At 43.2% G+C, this 16334-nt stretch overlaps 1 protein-coding gene across 1 annotated transcript; it reads right to left on the bottom strand.

Moving 5' to 3' along the window:
- Positions 1-1904: 1904 nt before the first annotated feature.
- On the bottom strand, positions 1905-15569 carry LOC137307462 (probable G-protein coupled receptor 139). The gene is made up of 2 exons (XM_067976822.1): positions 15281-15569; positions 1905-2803 (listed from the first exon to the last, which is right to left on the bottom strand). Exons 1-2 carry the CDS (start codon positions 15567-15569, stop codon positions 1905-1907), a joined length of 1188 nt encoding a protein of 395 aa, XP_067832923.1.
- Between the last annotated feature and the right edge of the window lie 765 nt (positions 15570-16334).

Here is a 16334-nt window from a genome sequence, read left to right as displayed (position 1 = left end):
AGAGTGTGGACTTTATTACTCACTGCTCTCCCCAGGGGTGTGTGTGGAGGGAGAGAGTGTGGACTTTATTACTCACTGCTCTCCCCAGGGGGTGGGGGGAGAGAGTGTGGACTTTATTACTCACTGATCTCCCCAGGGGTGTGTGGTGGGAGAGAGTGCACTTTATTACTCACTGCTCTCCCCAGGGGATTCGGGGAGAGTGTGGACTTTATTACTCACTGCTCTCCCCAGGGGGTGGGGGGAGAGTGTGGACTTAATTACTCACTGCTCTCCCCAGGGTGTGGGGGGAGAGAGTGTGGACTTTATTACTCACTGATCTCCCCAGGGGTGTGTGGGGGAGAGAGTGTGGACTTTACTACTCACTGCTCTCCCCAGGGGGTGGGGGGAGAGTGTGGACTTTATTCCTCACTGCTCTCCCCAGCGGGTGGGGGGAGAGTGTGGACTTTATTACTCACTGCTCTCCCCAGGGGGTGGGGGGAGAGAGTGTGGACTTTACTACTCACTGCTCTCCCCAGGGGGTAGGGGGAGAGTGTGGACTTAATTACTCACTGCTCTACCCAGGGGGTGGGGGGAGAGAGTGTGGACTTTATTACTCACTGCTCTCCCCAGGGGGTGAGGGGAGAGTGTGGACATTAAAACTCACTGCTCTCCCCAGGGGGTGAGGGGAGAGAGTGGACTTTATTACTCACTGCTTTCCCCAGGGGTGTGTGTGGGGGAGAGAGTGTGGACTTTATTACTCACTGCTCTCCCCAAAGGGTGGGGGGAGAGAATGTGGACTTTATTACTCACTGCTCGCCCCAGGGGGTGGGGAGAGTGTGGACTTTATTACTCACTGCTCTCCCCAGGGGGTGGGGAGAGAGTGTGGACTTTAAATTTACTGCTCTCCCCAGGGGTGTGGGGGGAGAGAGTGTGGACTTTATTACTCACTGCTCTCCCCAGGGGTGTGTGGGGGGAGAGTGTGGACTTTATTACTCACTGCTCTCCCCAGGGGGTGGGGGGAGAGTGTGGACTTTACTACTCACTGCTCTCCCCAGGGGGTGGGGGGAGAGTGTGGACTTTACTCCTCACTGCTCTCCCCAGGGGGTGGGGGGAGAGTGTGGACTTTATTACTCACTGCTCTCTCCAGGGGGTGGGGGGAGAGTGTGGACTTTACTACTCACTGCTCTCCCCAGGGGGTGGGGGGAGAGTGTGGACTTTACTCCTCACTGCTCTCCCCAGGGGGTGGGGGGAGATTGTGGACTTTATTACTCACTGCTCTCCCCAGGGGGTGGGGGGAGTGTGTGGACTTTACTACTCACTGCTCTCCCCAGGGGTGTGTGGGGGGAGAGAGTGTGGACTTTATTACTCACTGCTCTCCCCAGGGGTGTGTGGGGAGAGAGTGTGGACTTTATTACTCACTGCTCTCCCCAGGGGTGTGTGGGGGGAGAGTGTGGACTTTATTACTCACTGCTCTCCCCAGGGGTGTGTGGGGAGAGAGTGTGGACTTTATTACTCACTGCTCTCCCCAGGAGTGTGGGGGGAGAGAGTGTGGACTTTATTACTCACTGCTCTCCCCAGGGGTGTGTGGGGGGAGAGAGTGTGGACTTTATTACTCACTGCTCTCCCCAGGAGTGTGGGAGGAGAATCTGGACTTGTATTTTTGTTTATTTTTTATCTTTTAAATTCTCCAATATGATGAAAGTATTGGTGCAATTAGTCGTGATATATAATTTTACAACTTGTACTTTCCTGATATATAATCTTTGACAGCACTGTAAATGAGTTGCTAAATTCCCTCAGGTTATAAAGGTTTCAGTGATTGGAGAATACACAGTGTTTGCAGCACCGTGGCCTGGTGGAGAGAGAATCAGACACCGTATGACGCAGAACGGTCTCTGATCTGAGAAAGTCTTCAGATCTTCTCATTATTTAATGAATTTTATAATTACAGTAAAGGGATATTTCACCACATTCTTCAACTGCTCTCTGAATTTAGTCTGTGTCACGGCATAAATACAAGTGTTTGTGCAGCAACTCATGAGCTGGAACATGAATCCCAGTTCCTGTATAAACCTGGGTAGAATTACAGAATAAAACCCCAACATCCACACCCGGTTCCATATAAAATACACCATAAACAGTGCCCAGAACAGTATAAAGTTCCCTGATATCACAAAGAGTAAAATTATGGATTTCCTTCGGCTCTCCATCTCTGGGTCTCTGGGACTCTGTCCACTGTTGTGACCCCGGAGTCTCCTGCGGGCTCTGCTGGCCACTAAAATGTATCTGACGGTGAAAGCATTGAGCAGCAGAATCAGAACAAATGGGATCCCCGGGGTGAGGATATAATGAAGGAATTCAATTATTGCCCAATTCGGTGAATCCATAACACTGGCTGTTACATAACAAAACCACGGTTCATTGTAAAGCACATACCATTCTGTGAACATAAAGTACCAGAAAATGTTCTTCAAACAGCCCAGCACACTCACTGTTCCCAGAACCACAGCCGCCGTTCTCTCGGTGCAATATTTAGTTTTCAGATTCTGGCAACAAATGGCCACAAATCGATCGAAGGTGAAAGTGACGGTGAACCAGACGGAACAGTCTGTGGCTGCGAAAAGCAGGACGGCGTGGATATTACACACGGGGATGGACCACAGGAAACGAAACTGACCCTGATTGACAATGGGAATCTGCCTGAGTATCAGATCGAAGATAACGACCAGTAGATCCGCCGCTGCCATCGCCACCAGGTAACGAGTGACACATTTGGAGAGACCGCACTTTCCCCGAGATAGGATAACTATCGTCAATAAGTTAACTGTAAGGAAGGGAAATAAACAGGGCAATTGTACATCAGGCTGGAACTGCCTGTAAATATTATTACCATCCCTGGATCAACAGTAAATATTAGCACCGTCTCTGGATCCCCTGTAAATATTATCACCCTCTCTGGATCCCCTGTAAATATTAGCACCGCCTCTGGATCCCCTGTAAATATTAGCACCGTCTCTGGATCCCCTGTAAATATTATCACCCTCTCTGGATCCCCTGTAAATATTATCACCGTCTCTGGATCCCCTGTAAATATTAGCACTGCCTCTGGATCCCCTGTAAATATTAGCACCGCCTCTGGATCCCCTGTAAATATTAGCACCGCCTCTGGATCCCCTGTAAATATTAGCACCGTCTCTGGATCCCCTGTAAATATTAGCACCATCTCTGGATCCCTTGTAAATATTAGCACCGCCTCTGGATCCCCTGTAAATATTAGCACCGTCTCTGGATCCCCTGTAAATATTATCACCGTCTCTGGATCCCCTGTAAATATTATCACCGTCTCTGGATCCCCTGTAAATATTAGCACCGCCTCTGGATCCCCTGTAAATATTATCACCGTCTCTGGATCCCCTGTAAATATTAGCACCCTCTCTGGATCCCCTGTAAATATTCGCACCGTCTCGGAATTCCCTGTAAGAATTATAGAATCATAGGTTACAGCACGGAAGGGGCCATTCGGCCCATCGAGTCCATTCCGGCTCTATGCGCGAGTAATCCAGCTAGTCCCACTCCCCTGCCCTATCCCTGTACTCCTGCATATTTTATCCTTTCAAGTACTTATCCAGTTCCCTTTTGAAGACCATGATTGAATCTGCCTCCACCAACCCCTCAGGCAGTACATTCCAGATCCTAACCACTCACTGTTTAAAAAATCTTTTCCTCATATCTCCTTTGGTTCTTTTGCCAATCACCTTAAATCTATGCCCTCTGGTTCTTGATTCTTCCGCCAATGGGAACAGTTTCTCTCTATCTATTCTGTCTGGACCCTTCATGATTTTGAATACCTCTATCAAATCTCCTCTCAACCTTCTCTGTTCCAAGGAGAACAATCCCAGCTTCTCCAGTCTATCCATGTAATTTAAGTCCCTCATCCCTGGAATCATTCTAGTAAATCTTTTCTGCACACTCTCTCAGTCCTTCACATCTTTCTTAAAGTGTGGTGTCCAGAACTGGACACAATACTCCAATTGTGGCCGAACCAGTGTTTCATGAAGGTTCATCATGACTTCTTTGCTTTTGTACTCTATGCCTCTGTTCATAAAGCCCAGGATCCTGTATGCTTTTTTAACCACTTTCTCAACCTTCCCTGCCACCTTCAATGATTTGTGCACATATATCCCCAGATCTCTCTGTTCCTGTACCCCTTTTAGAATTGTGCCCTCTAGTTTTTATTGCCTCTCCTCATTATTCCTACTGAAATGCATCACCTCGCATTTTTCTGCGTTAAACTTCATCTGCCATGTGTCCGCCCATGCCACCACCCTGTTTCTATCCTCTTGAAGTCTATCACTATCCTTCTCACTGTTCACTACCCTTCCAAGTTTTCTGTCATCTGCAAATTTTGAAATTGTGCCCTGTACATCCAAATCCAAGTCATTAATATATATCAAGAAAAGCAGTGGTCCCAGCACTGGATCCCCTGTAAATATTAGTACACTTTCTGGATCCCCTGCAAATATTAGTAACATCTCTGGACCCCTGTAAATATTACTACCGTCAATGAAGCCCCTGAAAATATTAGTTCCATCACTGGATCCCCTGTAAATATTAGTAATATCTCTGGATCTGTTGTATATTATCGCACTCTCTGGATCCCCTGTAAATATGTGCAATATCTCTGGATCCCCTGTATATTATCACCATCTCTGGATCCCCTGTATATTATCACCATTTCTGGATCCCCTGTATATTATTACCTTCTCTGGATCCCCTGTATATTATCACCATTTCCAGATCCCCTGTATAGTATCACTGTCTCTGGATCCACTGTATATTATCACTGTCTCTGGATGCTCTGTATATTGTCACCATCTCCTGATCCCGTGTAAATATTTGTCCCATCTCCGGATCACCTTTTAATATCTGTACCAACTCTGGATCTCTTGTGTATTATCACCATCTCTGGATTCCCCCTAAATATTGGTACAGTCTCTCGATCCCCTGTAAATATTAGTACAGTCTCTTGATTCCCTGTAAATATTAGTACAGTCTCTCGATCCCCTGTAAATATTAGTACAGTCTCTCGATCCCCTGTAAATATTAGTACAGTCTCTCGATCCCCTGTAAATATTAGTACAGTCTCTCGATCCCCTGTAAATATTAGTACAGTCTCTCGATCCCCTGTAAATATTAGTACCGTCCCTGGATCACCCTGTAAATATTACAATCATCACTGGATCCCCTTTAAATATTAGCACTGTCACTGGAACCCACTGTAAATATTAGTACCTTCTTTGGATCCCCTATAAATGTTAGTACTGTCTCTGGACCGCTGTAAATATTAGCACTGTCCCTGGATCCGCTGTATATTATCACAGTCTCTGGATCCCCTGTATATTATCACTGTCTCTGGATCCCCTGTATATTATCACCGTCTCTGTATCCGCTGTATATTATCACCATCTCTGGATCCCCTGTATATTATCACCGTCTCTGCATCCACTGTATATTACCACCATTCCTGTATCTGCTGTATTTTATCACTGTCTCTGCATCCACTGTATATTATCACCGTCTCTGTATCCACTGTATATTACCACCATTCCTGTATCTGCTGTATATTATCACTGTCTCTGAATCCACTGTATATTATCACCGTCTCTGTATCCACTGTATATTATCACCATTCCTGTATCTGCTGTATATTATCACCATCTCTGCATCCTCTGTATATTATCACCGTCTCTGTATCCACTGTATATTACCACCATTCCTGTATCTGCTGTATATTATCACTGTCTCTGCATCCACTGTATATTATCACCGTCTCTGTATCCACTGTATATTATCACCATTCCTGTATCTGCTGTATATTATCACCATCTCTGCATCCTCTGTATATTATCACCGTCTCTGTATCCACTGTATATTAGCACCATTCCTGTATCTGCTGTATTTTATCACTGTCTCTGCATCCACTGTATATTATACCATCCCTGTATCCACTGTATTTTATCACTGTCTCTGCATCCCCTGTATATTATCACGGTCTCTGCATCCAGTATATATTGTCAATGTCTCTGGATCCCCTGTATATTATCACCGTCTCTGCATCCACTGTATATTATCACCGTCTCTGCATTCCCTGTATATTATCACTGTCTCTGTATCCACTGTATTTTATCACCGTCTCTTGATCCCCTGTATATTATCAACGTCTCTGCATCCACTGTATATCATCACTGTCTCTGTATCCACTGTATTTTATCACTGTCTCTGCATCCACTGTATATTATCACTGTCTCTGCATCCACTGGATATTATCACCGTCTCTGCATCCCCTGTATATTATCACCGTCTCTGGATCGCCTGTATATTATCATCTTCTTTGACCCCTTGTATATTATGACTATCTCTGGATCCCCTTCGTATTATCACCCTCTCTGGAATCCCTGTATATTATCACCTTCTCTTGATCTGCTGTAAGTTATCACTGTCTCAGCCCCACTGTATATTATCACCGTCTCTGCATCCACTGTATATTATCACCGTATCTGCATCCACTGTATATTATCACCGTCTCTGCATCCACTATATATTATCACCGTATCTGCATCCACTGTATATTATCCCCGTCTCTGCAACCCCTGTATATTATTACCATCTCTGCATCCACTGTATATTATCATCGTCTCTGGATGCTCTGTATGTATTCACCGCCTCTGGATCCCCTGTATATTATCACCATCTCTGTATCCCTTGTATATTATCACCACTCCAGATCCCCTGTATATTATCGGCAACTCTGCATCCACTGTATATTTTCACCCTCTCTGCATCCACTGTATATTATCACTGTCTCTGCATCCAGTGTATATTATCACTGTTTCTGCATCCACTGTATATTTTCACCCTCTCTGCATCCACTGTATATTATCACTGTCTCTGCATCCTCTGTATATTATCACTGTCTCTGCATCCACTGTATATTATCACTGTCTCTGCATCCACTGTATATTATCACTGCCTCTGCATCCACTGTATATTATCACCGTCTCTGCATCCTCCGTATATTATCACTGTCTCTGCATCCACTGTATATTATCACTGTCTCTGCATCCACTGTATATTATCACCGTCTCTGCATCCTCTGTATATTATCACTGTCTCTGCATCCACTGTATATTATCACTGTCTCTGCATCCTCTGTATATTATCACCGTCTCTGCATCCTCTGTATATTATCACTGTCTCTGCATCCACTGTATATTATCACCGTCTCTGCATCCACTGTATATTATCACTGTCTCTGCATCCTCTGTATATTATCACTGTCTCTGCATCCTCTGTATATTATCACCGTCTCTGCATCCACTGTATATTATCACCGTCACTGCATCCCCTGTATATTATCACTGTGTCTGCATCCACTGTATATTATCTCAGTCTCTGACCCCCTGTATATTATGACTATCTCTGGATCCCCTTCATATTATCACCCTCTCTGGAATCCCTGTATATTATCACCTTCTCTTGATCTGCTGTAAGTTATCACTGTCTCGGCCCCACTGTATATTATCACCGTATCTGCATCCACTGTATATTATCACCGTCTCTACAACCCCTGTGTATTATCATCATCTTTGGAGCTGTATATTGTCACAATCTCTGGATCCCCTGTATGTTATGACCGTCTCTGAATCCCCTGTATATTATTACCATCTCTGCATCCACTGCATATTATCATCGTCTCTAGATCCCCTGTATATTATCACCATCTCTGTATCCCTTGTATATTATCACCACCTCCGGATCCCCTGTATATTATCGGCAACTCTGCATCCAGTGTATATTATCACCCTCTCTGCATCCACTGTATATTATCACCGTCTCTGGATCTGCTGTATATTTCCACCATTCCTGTATCTGCTGTATTTTATCACCGTCTCTGCATCCACTGTATATTATCACCATCCCTGTATCCACTGTATTTTATCACTGTCTCTGCATCCCCTGTATATTATCACGATCTCTGCATCCAGTATATATTGTCACCGTCTCTGGATCCTCTGTACATTATCACCGTCTCTGGATCCCCTGTATATTATCACCGTCTCTGCATCCCCTGTATATTATCACCGTCTCTGCATCCACTGTATATTATCTCCGTCTCTGCATCCACTGTATATTATCACTGTCTCTGTAGCCACTGTATTTTATCACTGTCTCTGCATCCACTGTATATTATTACTGTTTCTGCATCCACTATATATTATCACCGTCTCTGCATCCCCTGTATATTATCACTGTCTCTGCATCCACTGTATATTATCACGGTCTCTGGATCCCCTGTATATTATCACAGTCTCTGACCCCCTGTATATTATGACTATCTCTGGATGCCCTTCATATTATCACCCTCTCTGGAATCCCTGTATATTATCACCTTCTCTTGATCTGCTGTAGGTTATCACTGTCTCGGCCCCACTGTATATTATCACTGTCTCTGCATCCATTGTATATTATCACCGTATCTGCATCCACTGTATATTATCTCCGTCTCTGCATCCACTGTATATTATCACTGTCTCTGTAGCCACTGTATTTTATCACTGTCTCTGCATCCACTGTATATTATTACTGTTTCTGCATCCACTATATATTATCACCGTCTCTGCATCCCCTGTATATTATCACTGTCTCTGCATCCACTGTATATTATCACGGTCTCTGGATCCCCTGTATATTATCACAGTCTCTGACCCCCTGTATATTATGACTATCTCTGGATGCCCTTCATATTATCACCCTCTCTGGAATCCCTGTATATTATCACCTTCTCTTGATCTGCTGTAGGTTATCACTGTCTCGGCCCCACTGTATATTATCACTGTCTCTGCATCCATTGTATATTATCACCGTATCTGCATCCACTGTATATTATCACCGTTTCTGCATCCACTGTATATTATCACCGTATCTGCATCCACTGTATATTATCACCGTTTCTGCATCCACTGTATATTATCACCGTATCTGCATCCACTGTATATTATCACTGTCTCGGCCCCACTGTATATTATCACCGTCTCTGCAACCACTGTATATTATCGTCGTATCTGCATCCACTGTATATTATCCCAGTCTCTGCAACCCCTGTATATTATCATCGTCTCTGGAGCTGTATATTGTCACAATCTCTGGATCCCCTGTATATTATGACCGTCTCTGAATGCCCTGTATATTATTACCATCTCTGCATCCACTGTATATATTCACCGCCTCTGGATCCCCTGTATATTATCACCATCTCTGTATCCCTTGTATATTATTACCATCTCTGCATCCACTGTATATTATCACCGTCTCTGAAACCCCTGCATATTATCTCCACCTCCAGATCTCTTGTATATTATCACTGTTTCTGCATCCACTGTATATTATCACCGTCTCTGCATCCACTGTATATTATCACGGTCTGTGCATCCCCTGTATATTATCACCGTCTCTGGATCCGCTGTATATTATCACCATTCCTGTATCTGCTGTATATTATCACCATCTCTGCATCCTCTGTATATTATCACCGTCTCTGTATCCACTGTATGTTACCACCATTCCTGTATCTGCTGTATTTTATCAACGCCTCAGCATCCACTGTATATTATCACCATCCCTGTATCCACTGTATTTTATCACTGTCTCTGCATCCCCTGTATATTATCACGGTCTCTGCATCCAGTATATGTTGTCACCGTCTCTGGATCCCCTGTATATTATCACTGTCTCTGTATCCACTGTATTTTATCACTGTTTCTGCATCCACTGTATATTATCACTGTCTCTGCATCCACTGTATATTATCACCGTCTCTGCATCCCCTGTATATTATCACCGTCTCTGCACCCCCTGTATATTATCACCGTCTCTGCACCCCCTGTATATTATCACCGTCTCTGCATCCCCTGTATATTATCACCGTCTCTGCACCCCCTGTATATTATCACTGTCTCTGCATCCACTGTATATTATCACCATCTCTGGATCCCCTGTATATTATCATCTTCTTTGACCCCTTGTATATTATGACTGTCTCTGGATCCCCTTCATATTATCACCCTCTCTGGAATCCCTGTATATTATCACCTTCTCTTGCTCTGCTGTAAGTTAACACTGTCTCAGCCCCACTGTATATTATCACAGTTTCTGCATCCACTGTATATTATCACCGTATCTGCATTCACTGTATATTATCACCCTCTCTGCATCCACTGTATATTATCACCGTTTCTGCATCCACTGTATATTATCCCCGTCTCTGCAACCCCTGTATATTATTACCATCTCTGCATCCACTGTATATTATCATCGTCTCTGGATGCTCTGTATGTATTCACCGCCTCTGGATCCCCTGTATATTATCACCATCTCTGTATCCCTTGTATATTATCACCACTCCAGATCCCCTGTATATTATCGGCAACTCTGCATCCACTGTATATTTTCACCCTCTCTGCATCCACTGTATATTATCACTGTCTCTGCATCCAGTGTATATTATCACTGTTTCTGCATCCACTGTATATTTTCACCCTCTCTGCATCCACTGTATATTATCACTGTCTCTGCATCCTCTGTATATTATCACTGTCTCTGCATCCACTGTATATTATCACTGTCTCTGCATCCACTGTATATTATCACTGTCTCTGCATCCACTGTATATTATCACCGTCTCTGCATCCTCCGTATATTATCACTGTCTCTGCATCCACTGTATATTATCACTGTCTCTGCATCCACTGTATATTATCACCGTCTCTGCATCCTCTGTGTATTATCACTGTCTCTGCATCCACTGTATATTATCACTGTCTCTGCATCCTCTGTATATTATCACCGTCTCTGCATCCTCTGTATATTATCACTGTCTCTGCATCCACTGTATATTATCACCGTCTCTGCATCCACTGTATATTATCACTGTCTCTGCATCCTCTGTATATTATCACTGTCTCTGCATCCTCTGTATATTATCACCGTCTCTGCATCCACTGTATATTATCACCGTCACTGCATCCCCTGTATATTATCACTGTGTCTGCATCCACTGTATATTATCTCAGTCTCTGACCCCCTGTATATTATGACTATCTCTGGATCCCCTTCATATTATCACCCTCTCTGGAATCCCTGTATATTATCACCTTCTCTTGATCTGCTGTAAGTTATCACTGTCTCGGCCCCACTGTATATTATCACCGTATCTGCATCCACTGTATATTATCACCGTCTCTACAACCCCTGTGTATTATCATCATCTTTGGAGCTGTATATTGTCACAATCTCTGGATCCCCTGTATGTTATGACCGTCTCTGAATCCCCTGTATATTATTACCATCTCTGCATCCACTGCATATTATCATCGTCTCTAGATCCCCTGTATATTATCACCATCTCTGTATCCCTTGTATATTATCACCACCTCCGGATCCCCTGTATATTATCGGCAACTCTGCATCCAGTGTATATTATCACCCTCTCTGCATCCACTGTATATTATCACCGTCTCTGGATCTGCTGTATATTTCCACCATTCCTGTATCTGCTGTATTTTATCACCGTCTCTGCATCCACTGTATATTATCACCATCCCTGTATCCACTGTATTTTATCACTGTCTCTGCATCCCCTGTATATTATCACGATCTCTGCATCCAGTATATATTGTCACCGTCTCTGGATCCTCTGTATATTATCACCGTCTCTGGATCCACTGTACATTATCACCGTCTCTGGATCCCCTGTATATTATCACCGTCTCTGCATCCCCTGTATATTATCACCGTCTCTGCATCCACTGTATATTATCTCCGTCTCTGCATCCACTGTATATTATCACTGTCTCTGTAGCCACTGTATTTTATCACTGTCTCTGCATCCACTGTATATTATTACTGTTTCTGCATCCACTATATATTATCACCGTCTCTGCATCCCCTGTATATTATCACTGTCTCTGCATCCACTGTATATTATCACGGTCTCTGGATCCCCTGTATATTATCACAGTCTCTGACCCCCTGTATATTATGACTATCTCTGGATGCCCTTCATATTATCACCCTCTCTGGAATCCCTGTATATTATCACCTTCTCTTGATCTGCTGTAGGTTATCACTGTCTCGGCCCCACTGTATATTATCACTGTCTCTGCATCCATTGTATATTATCACCGTATCTGCATCCACTGTATATTATCACCGTTTCTGCATCCACTGTATATTATCACCGTATCTGCATCCACTGTATATTATCACCGTTTCTGCATCCACTGTATATTATCACCGTATCTGCATCCACTGTATATTATCACTGTCTCGGCCCCACTGTATATTATCACCGTCTCTGCAACCACTGTATATTATCGTCGTATCTGCATCCACTGTATATTATCCCAGTCTCTGCAACCCCTGTATATTATCATCGTCTCTGGAGCTGTATATTGTCACAATCTCTGGATCCCCTGTATATTATGACCGTCTCTGAATGCCCTGTATATTATTACCATCTCTGCATCCACTGTATATATTCACCGCCTCTGGATCCCCTGTATATTATCACCATCTCTGTATCCCTTGTATATTATTACCATCTCTGCATCCACTGTATATTATCACCGTCTCTGAAACCCCTGCATATTATCTCCACCTCCAGATCTCTTGTATATTATCACTGTTTCTGCATCCACTGTATATTATCACCGTCTCTGCATCCACTGTATATTATCACGGTCTGTGCATCCCCTGTATATTATCACCGTCTCTGGATCCGCTGTATATTATCACCATTCCTGTATCTGCTGTATATTATCACCATCTCTGCATCCTCTGTATATTATCACCGTCTCTGTATCCACTGTATGTTACCACCATTCCTGTATCTGCTGTATTTTATCAACGCCTCAGCATCCACTGTATATTATCACCATCCCTGTATCCACTGTATTTTATCACTGTCTCTGCATCCCCTGTATATTATCACGGTCTCTGCATCCAGTATATGTTGTCACCGTCTCTGGATCCCCTGTATATTATCACTGTCTCTGTATCCACTGTATTTTATCACTGTTTCTGCATCCACTGTATATTATCACTGTCTCTGCATCCACTGTATATTATCACCGTCTCTGCATCCCCTGTATATTATCACCGTCTCTGCACCCCCTGTATATTATCACCGTCTCTGCACCCCCTGTATATTATCACCGTCTCTGCATCCCCTGTATATTATCACCGTCTCTGCACCCCCTGTATATTATCACTGTCTCTGCATCCACTGTATATTATCACCATCTCTGGATCCCCTGTATATTATCATCTTCTTTGACCCCTTGTATATTATGACTGTCTCTGGATCCCCTTCATATTATCACCCTCTCTGGAATCCCTGTATATTATCACCTTCTCTTGCTCTGCTGTAAGTTAACACTGTCTCAGCCCCACTGTATATTATCACAGTTTCTGCATCCACTGTATATTATCACCGTATCTGCATTCACTGTATATTATCACCCTCTCTGCATCCACTGTATATTATCACCGTTTCTGCATCCACTGTATATTATCACCGTTTCTGCATCCACTGTATATTATCACCGTATCTGCATCCACTGTATATTATCACTGTCTCTGCATCCACTGTATATTATCACTGTCTCTGCATCCACTGTATATTATCACCGTATCTGCATCCACTGTATATTATCACCGTTTCTGCATCCACTGTATATTATCACCGTATCTGCATCCACTGTATATTATCACCGTCTCTGCAACCCCTGTATATTATCATCATCTCTGGAGCTGTATATTGTCACAATCTCTGGATCCTCTGTATATTATGACCGTCTCTGAATCCCCTGTATATTATTACCATCTCTGCATCCACTGTATATTATCATCGTCTCTGCATCCCCTGTATATTATCACTGCCTCTGGATCCCCTGTATATTATCACCCTCTCTGCATCCACTGTATATTATCACCGTCTCTGCAACCACTGTATATTATCACCACCTCCGGATCCCCTGTATATTAACGGCAACTCTGCATCCAGTGTATATTATCACCCTCTCTGCATCCACTGTATATTATCACCCTCTCTGCATCCTCTGTATTTTATCACGGTCTCTGCATCCACTGTATATTATCACCGTCTCTGCATCCACTGTATATTATCACCGTCTCTGCATCCACTGTATATTATCACCGTCTCTGCATCCACTGTATATTATCACCCTCTCTGCATCCACTGTATATTATCACCGTCTCTGCATCCACTGTATATTATCACTGTCACTGGATCCCCTGTATATTATCACTGTCTCTGCATCCACTGTATATTATCACCACCTCTGGATCCCCTGTATATTATCATCGTCCCTGGATCCGCTGTCTATTATCACAGTCTCTGGATCCCCTGTATATTATCACAGTCTCTGGATCCCCTGTATATTATCACAGTCTCTGGATCCCCTGTATATTATCACTGTCTCTGGATCCCCTCGATATTATGACCATCTCTGAATCCCTTGTATATTATCACAGTCTCTGGATCCCCTGTATATTATCACAGTCTCTGGATCCCCTGTATATTATGACCATCTCTGGATCCCCTGTATATTATGACTATCTCTGGATCCCGTGTATATTATCACTGTCTCTGGATCCCCTGTATATTATGACCATCTCTGGATCCCTTGTATATTATCACAGTCTCTGGATCACCTGTACATTATCACCATCTCTGGATCCCCTGTATATTGTTACTGTCTCTGGATCCCCTGTATATTATCACTGTCTCTGTATCCCCTGTATATTATCACTGTCTCTGGATCCCCTGTATATTATCACTGTCTCTGGATCCCCTGTATATTATCACTGTCTCTGCATCCTCTGTATTTTAGTATCGTGTCTGGACCCCATTCCAATACTGACACACCCCAGTGACCCTGTAAAACAGGTGCATGCTCAGGGACCCTGAAGTACAGCCTCACTTTCAGGGTCCTATTGTGAATTAAATCTCACACCCAGAAAGTCCCCGTATATATATCTCTCATCACTGATCCCACTCCCCCATCAATGTATCTCCCAGCCCAGGTACCCCTTTTCATTTTTGAGCTGGATATAGAGACTTACCATCAAATCAAACAGCAGCGAGTGCTGGACAGGGAACAAGAACAATTATGCAGTGAAACATGTTTTATCGAATTAATAGCTGGATATAGAGACTTACCAGAAACACCAATAGCAGCGAGCAGAGGATAGTAAATTACTTGTATACCCAAAAGCACAAAATTTATCCGATCCTCTAATGAGACTAAATCATAATTTACGTAGAGATATTGCAACATCCAGAATGGACTGTTCCAATCTATTGTTCTCAGATTCCGACCCATTGTTGTAACATTCCAATCTATTGTTCTCAGATTCCGATCCATTGTTGTAACATTCCAATCTATTGTTCTCAGATTCCGACCCATTGTTGGAACATTCCAATCTATTGTTCTCAGATTCCGACCCATTGTTGGAACATTCCAATCTATTGTTCTCAGATTCCGACCCATTGTTGGAACATTCCAATCTATTGTTCTCAGATTCCGATCTATTCTTTCCCTCTCTGTGGAGCCGCTGATCCCTGTTAGTGCCGGGGGTGATGCTCCCACTGACACTATGGGATAACACGTTGAAAGCAGTCGCTTATAAATAACAGAGAGAAACACTCCAGTGACACAATTAGGGCCAATGGAGACTGACATTAATTACAGTCACTGAACAAACAGATTCTGTTTACAACTTTCAATCCAACAACTTTTTTAGCACCACATATATTTAACCAAATATTATACAGATGGAAAACCCAAAGCCCAATATATTATTTTAATAAATATTTGGAACAACAGGAACTATGAGCCCACAGTCTGACAGCATGGATGTGAAGTGAGAGCAGCTTCATTTACAGATTTCAGATTATTTCGGAGTGAAATCCTTTAATTTCAGAGAGTTTCTATCCATTTCTCAAGAATCGGGTTTAAACTCAGAGATGGAAACTGAACCATTCTACCAGTTAGTTTGGAGACCACCCTGTGAATATTGGTGCAATCTCTGGATACCCCATCAATATTGGCAAGTCTATGGATCCTCTTCTTAATATTGGTACAGTCTCTGGATTTACCTGTAAATAATGGCACATTCTTTGGATTCTATTGTAAATATTCGCACAGTCTATGGATTTCCCTCCAAATATTCCTACAGACTGTGATAAAAGCTCTGGGTAATTCTAAAAATAT

This window comes from Heptranchias perlo, chromosome 3 (assembly GCF_035084215.1).
Source record: "Heptranchias perlo isolate sHepPer1 chromosome 3, sHepPer1.hap1, whole genome shotgun sequence".
NCBI lineage: Eukaryota > Metazoa > Chordata > Chondrichthyes > Hexanchiformes > Hexanchidae > Heptranchias > Heptranchias perlo.
Note: the sequence above shows the minus strand (reverse complement) of the source record. Positions and strands in the feature narration are given on the sequence as shown.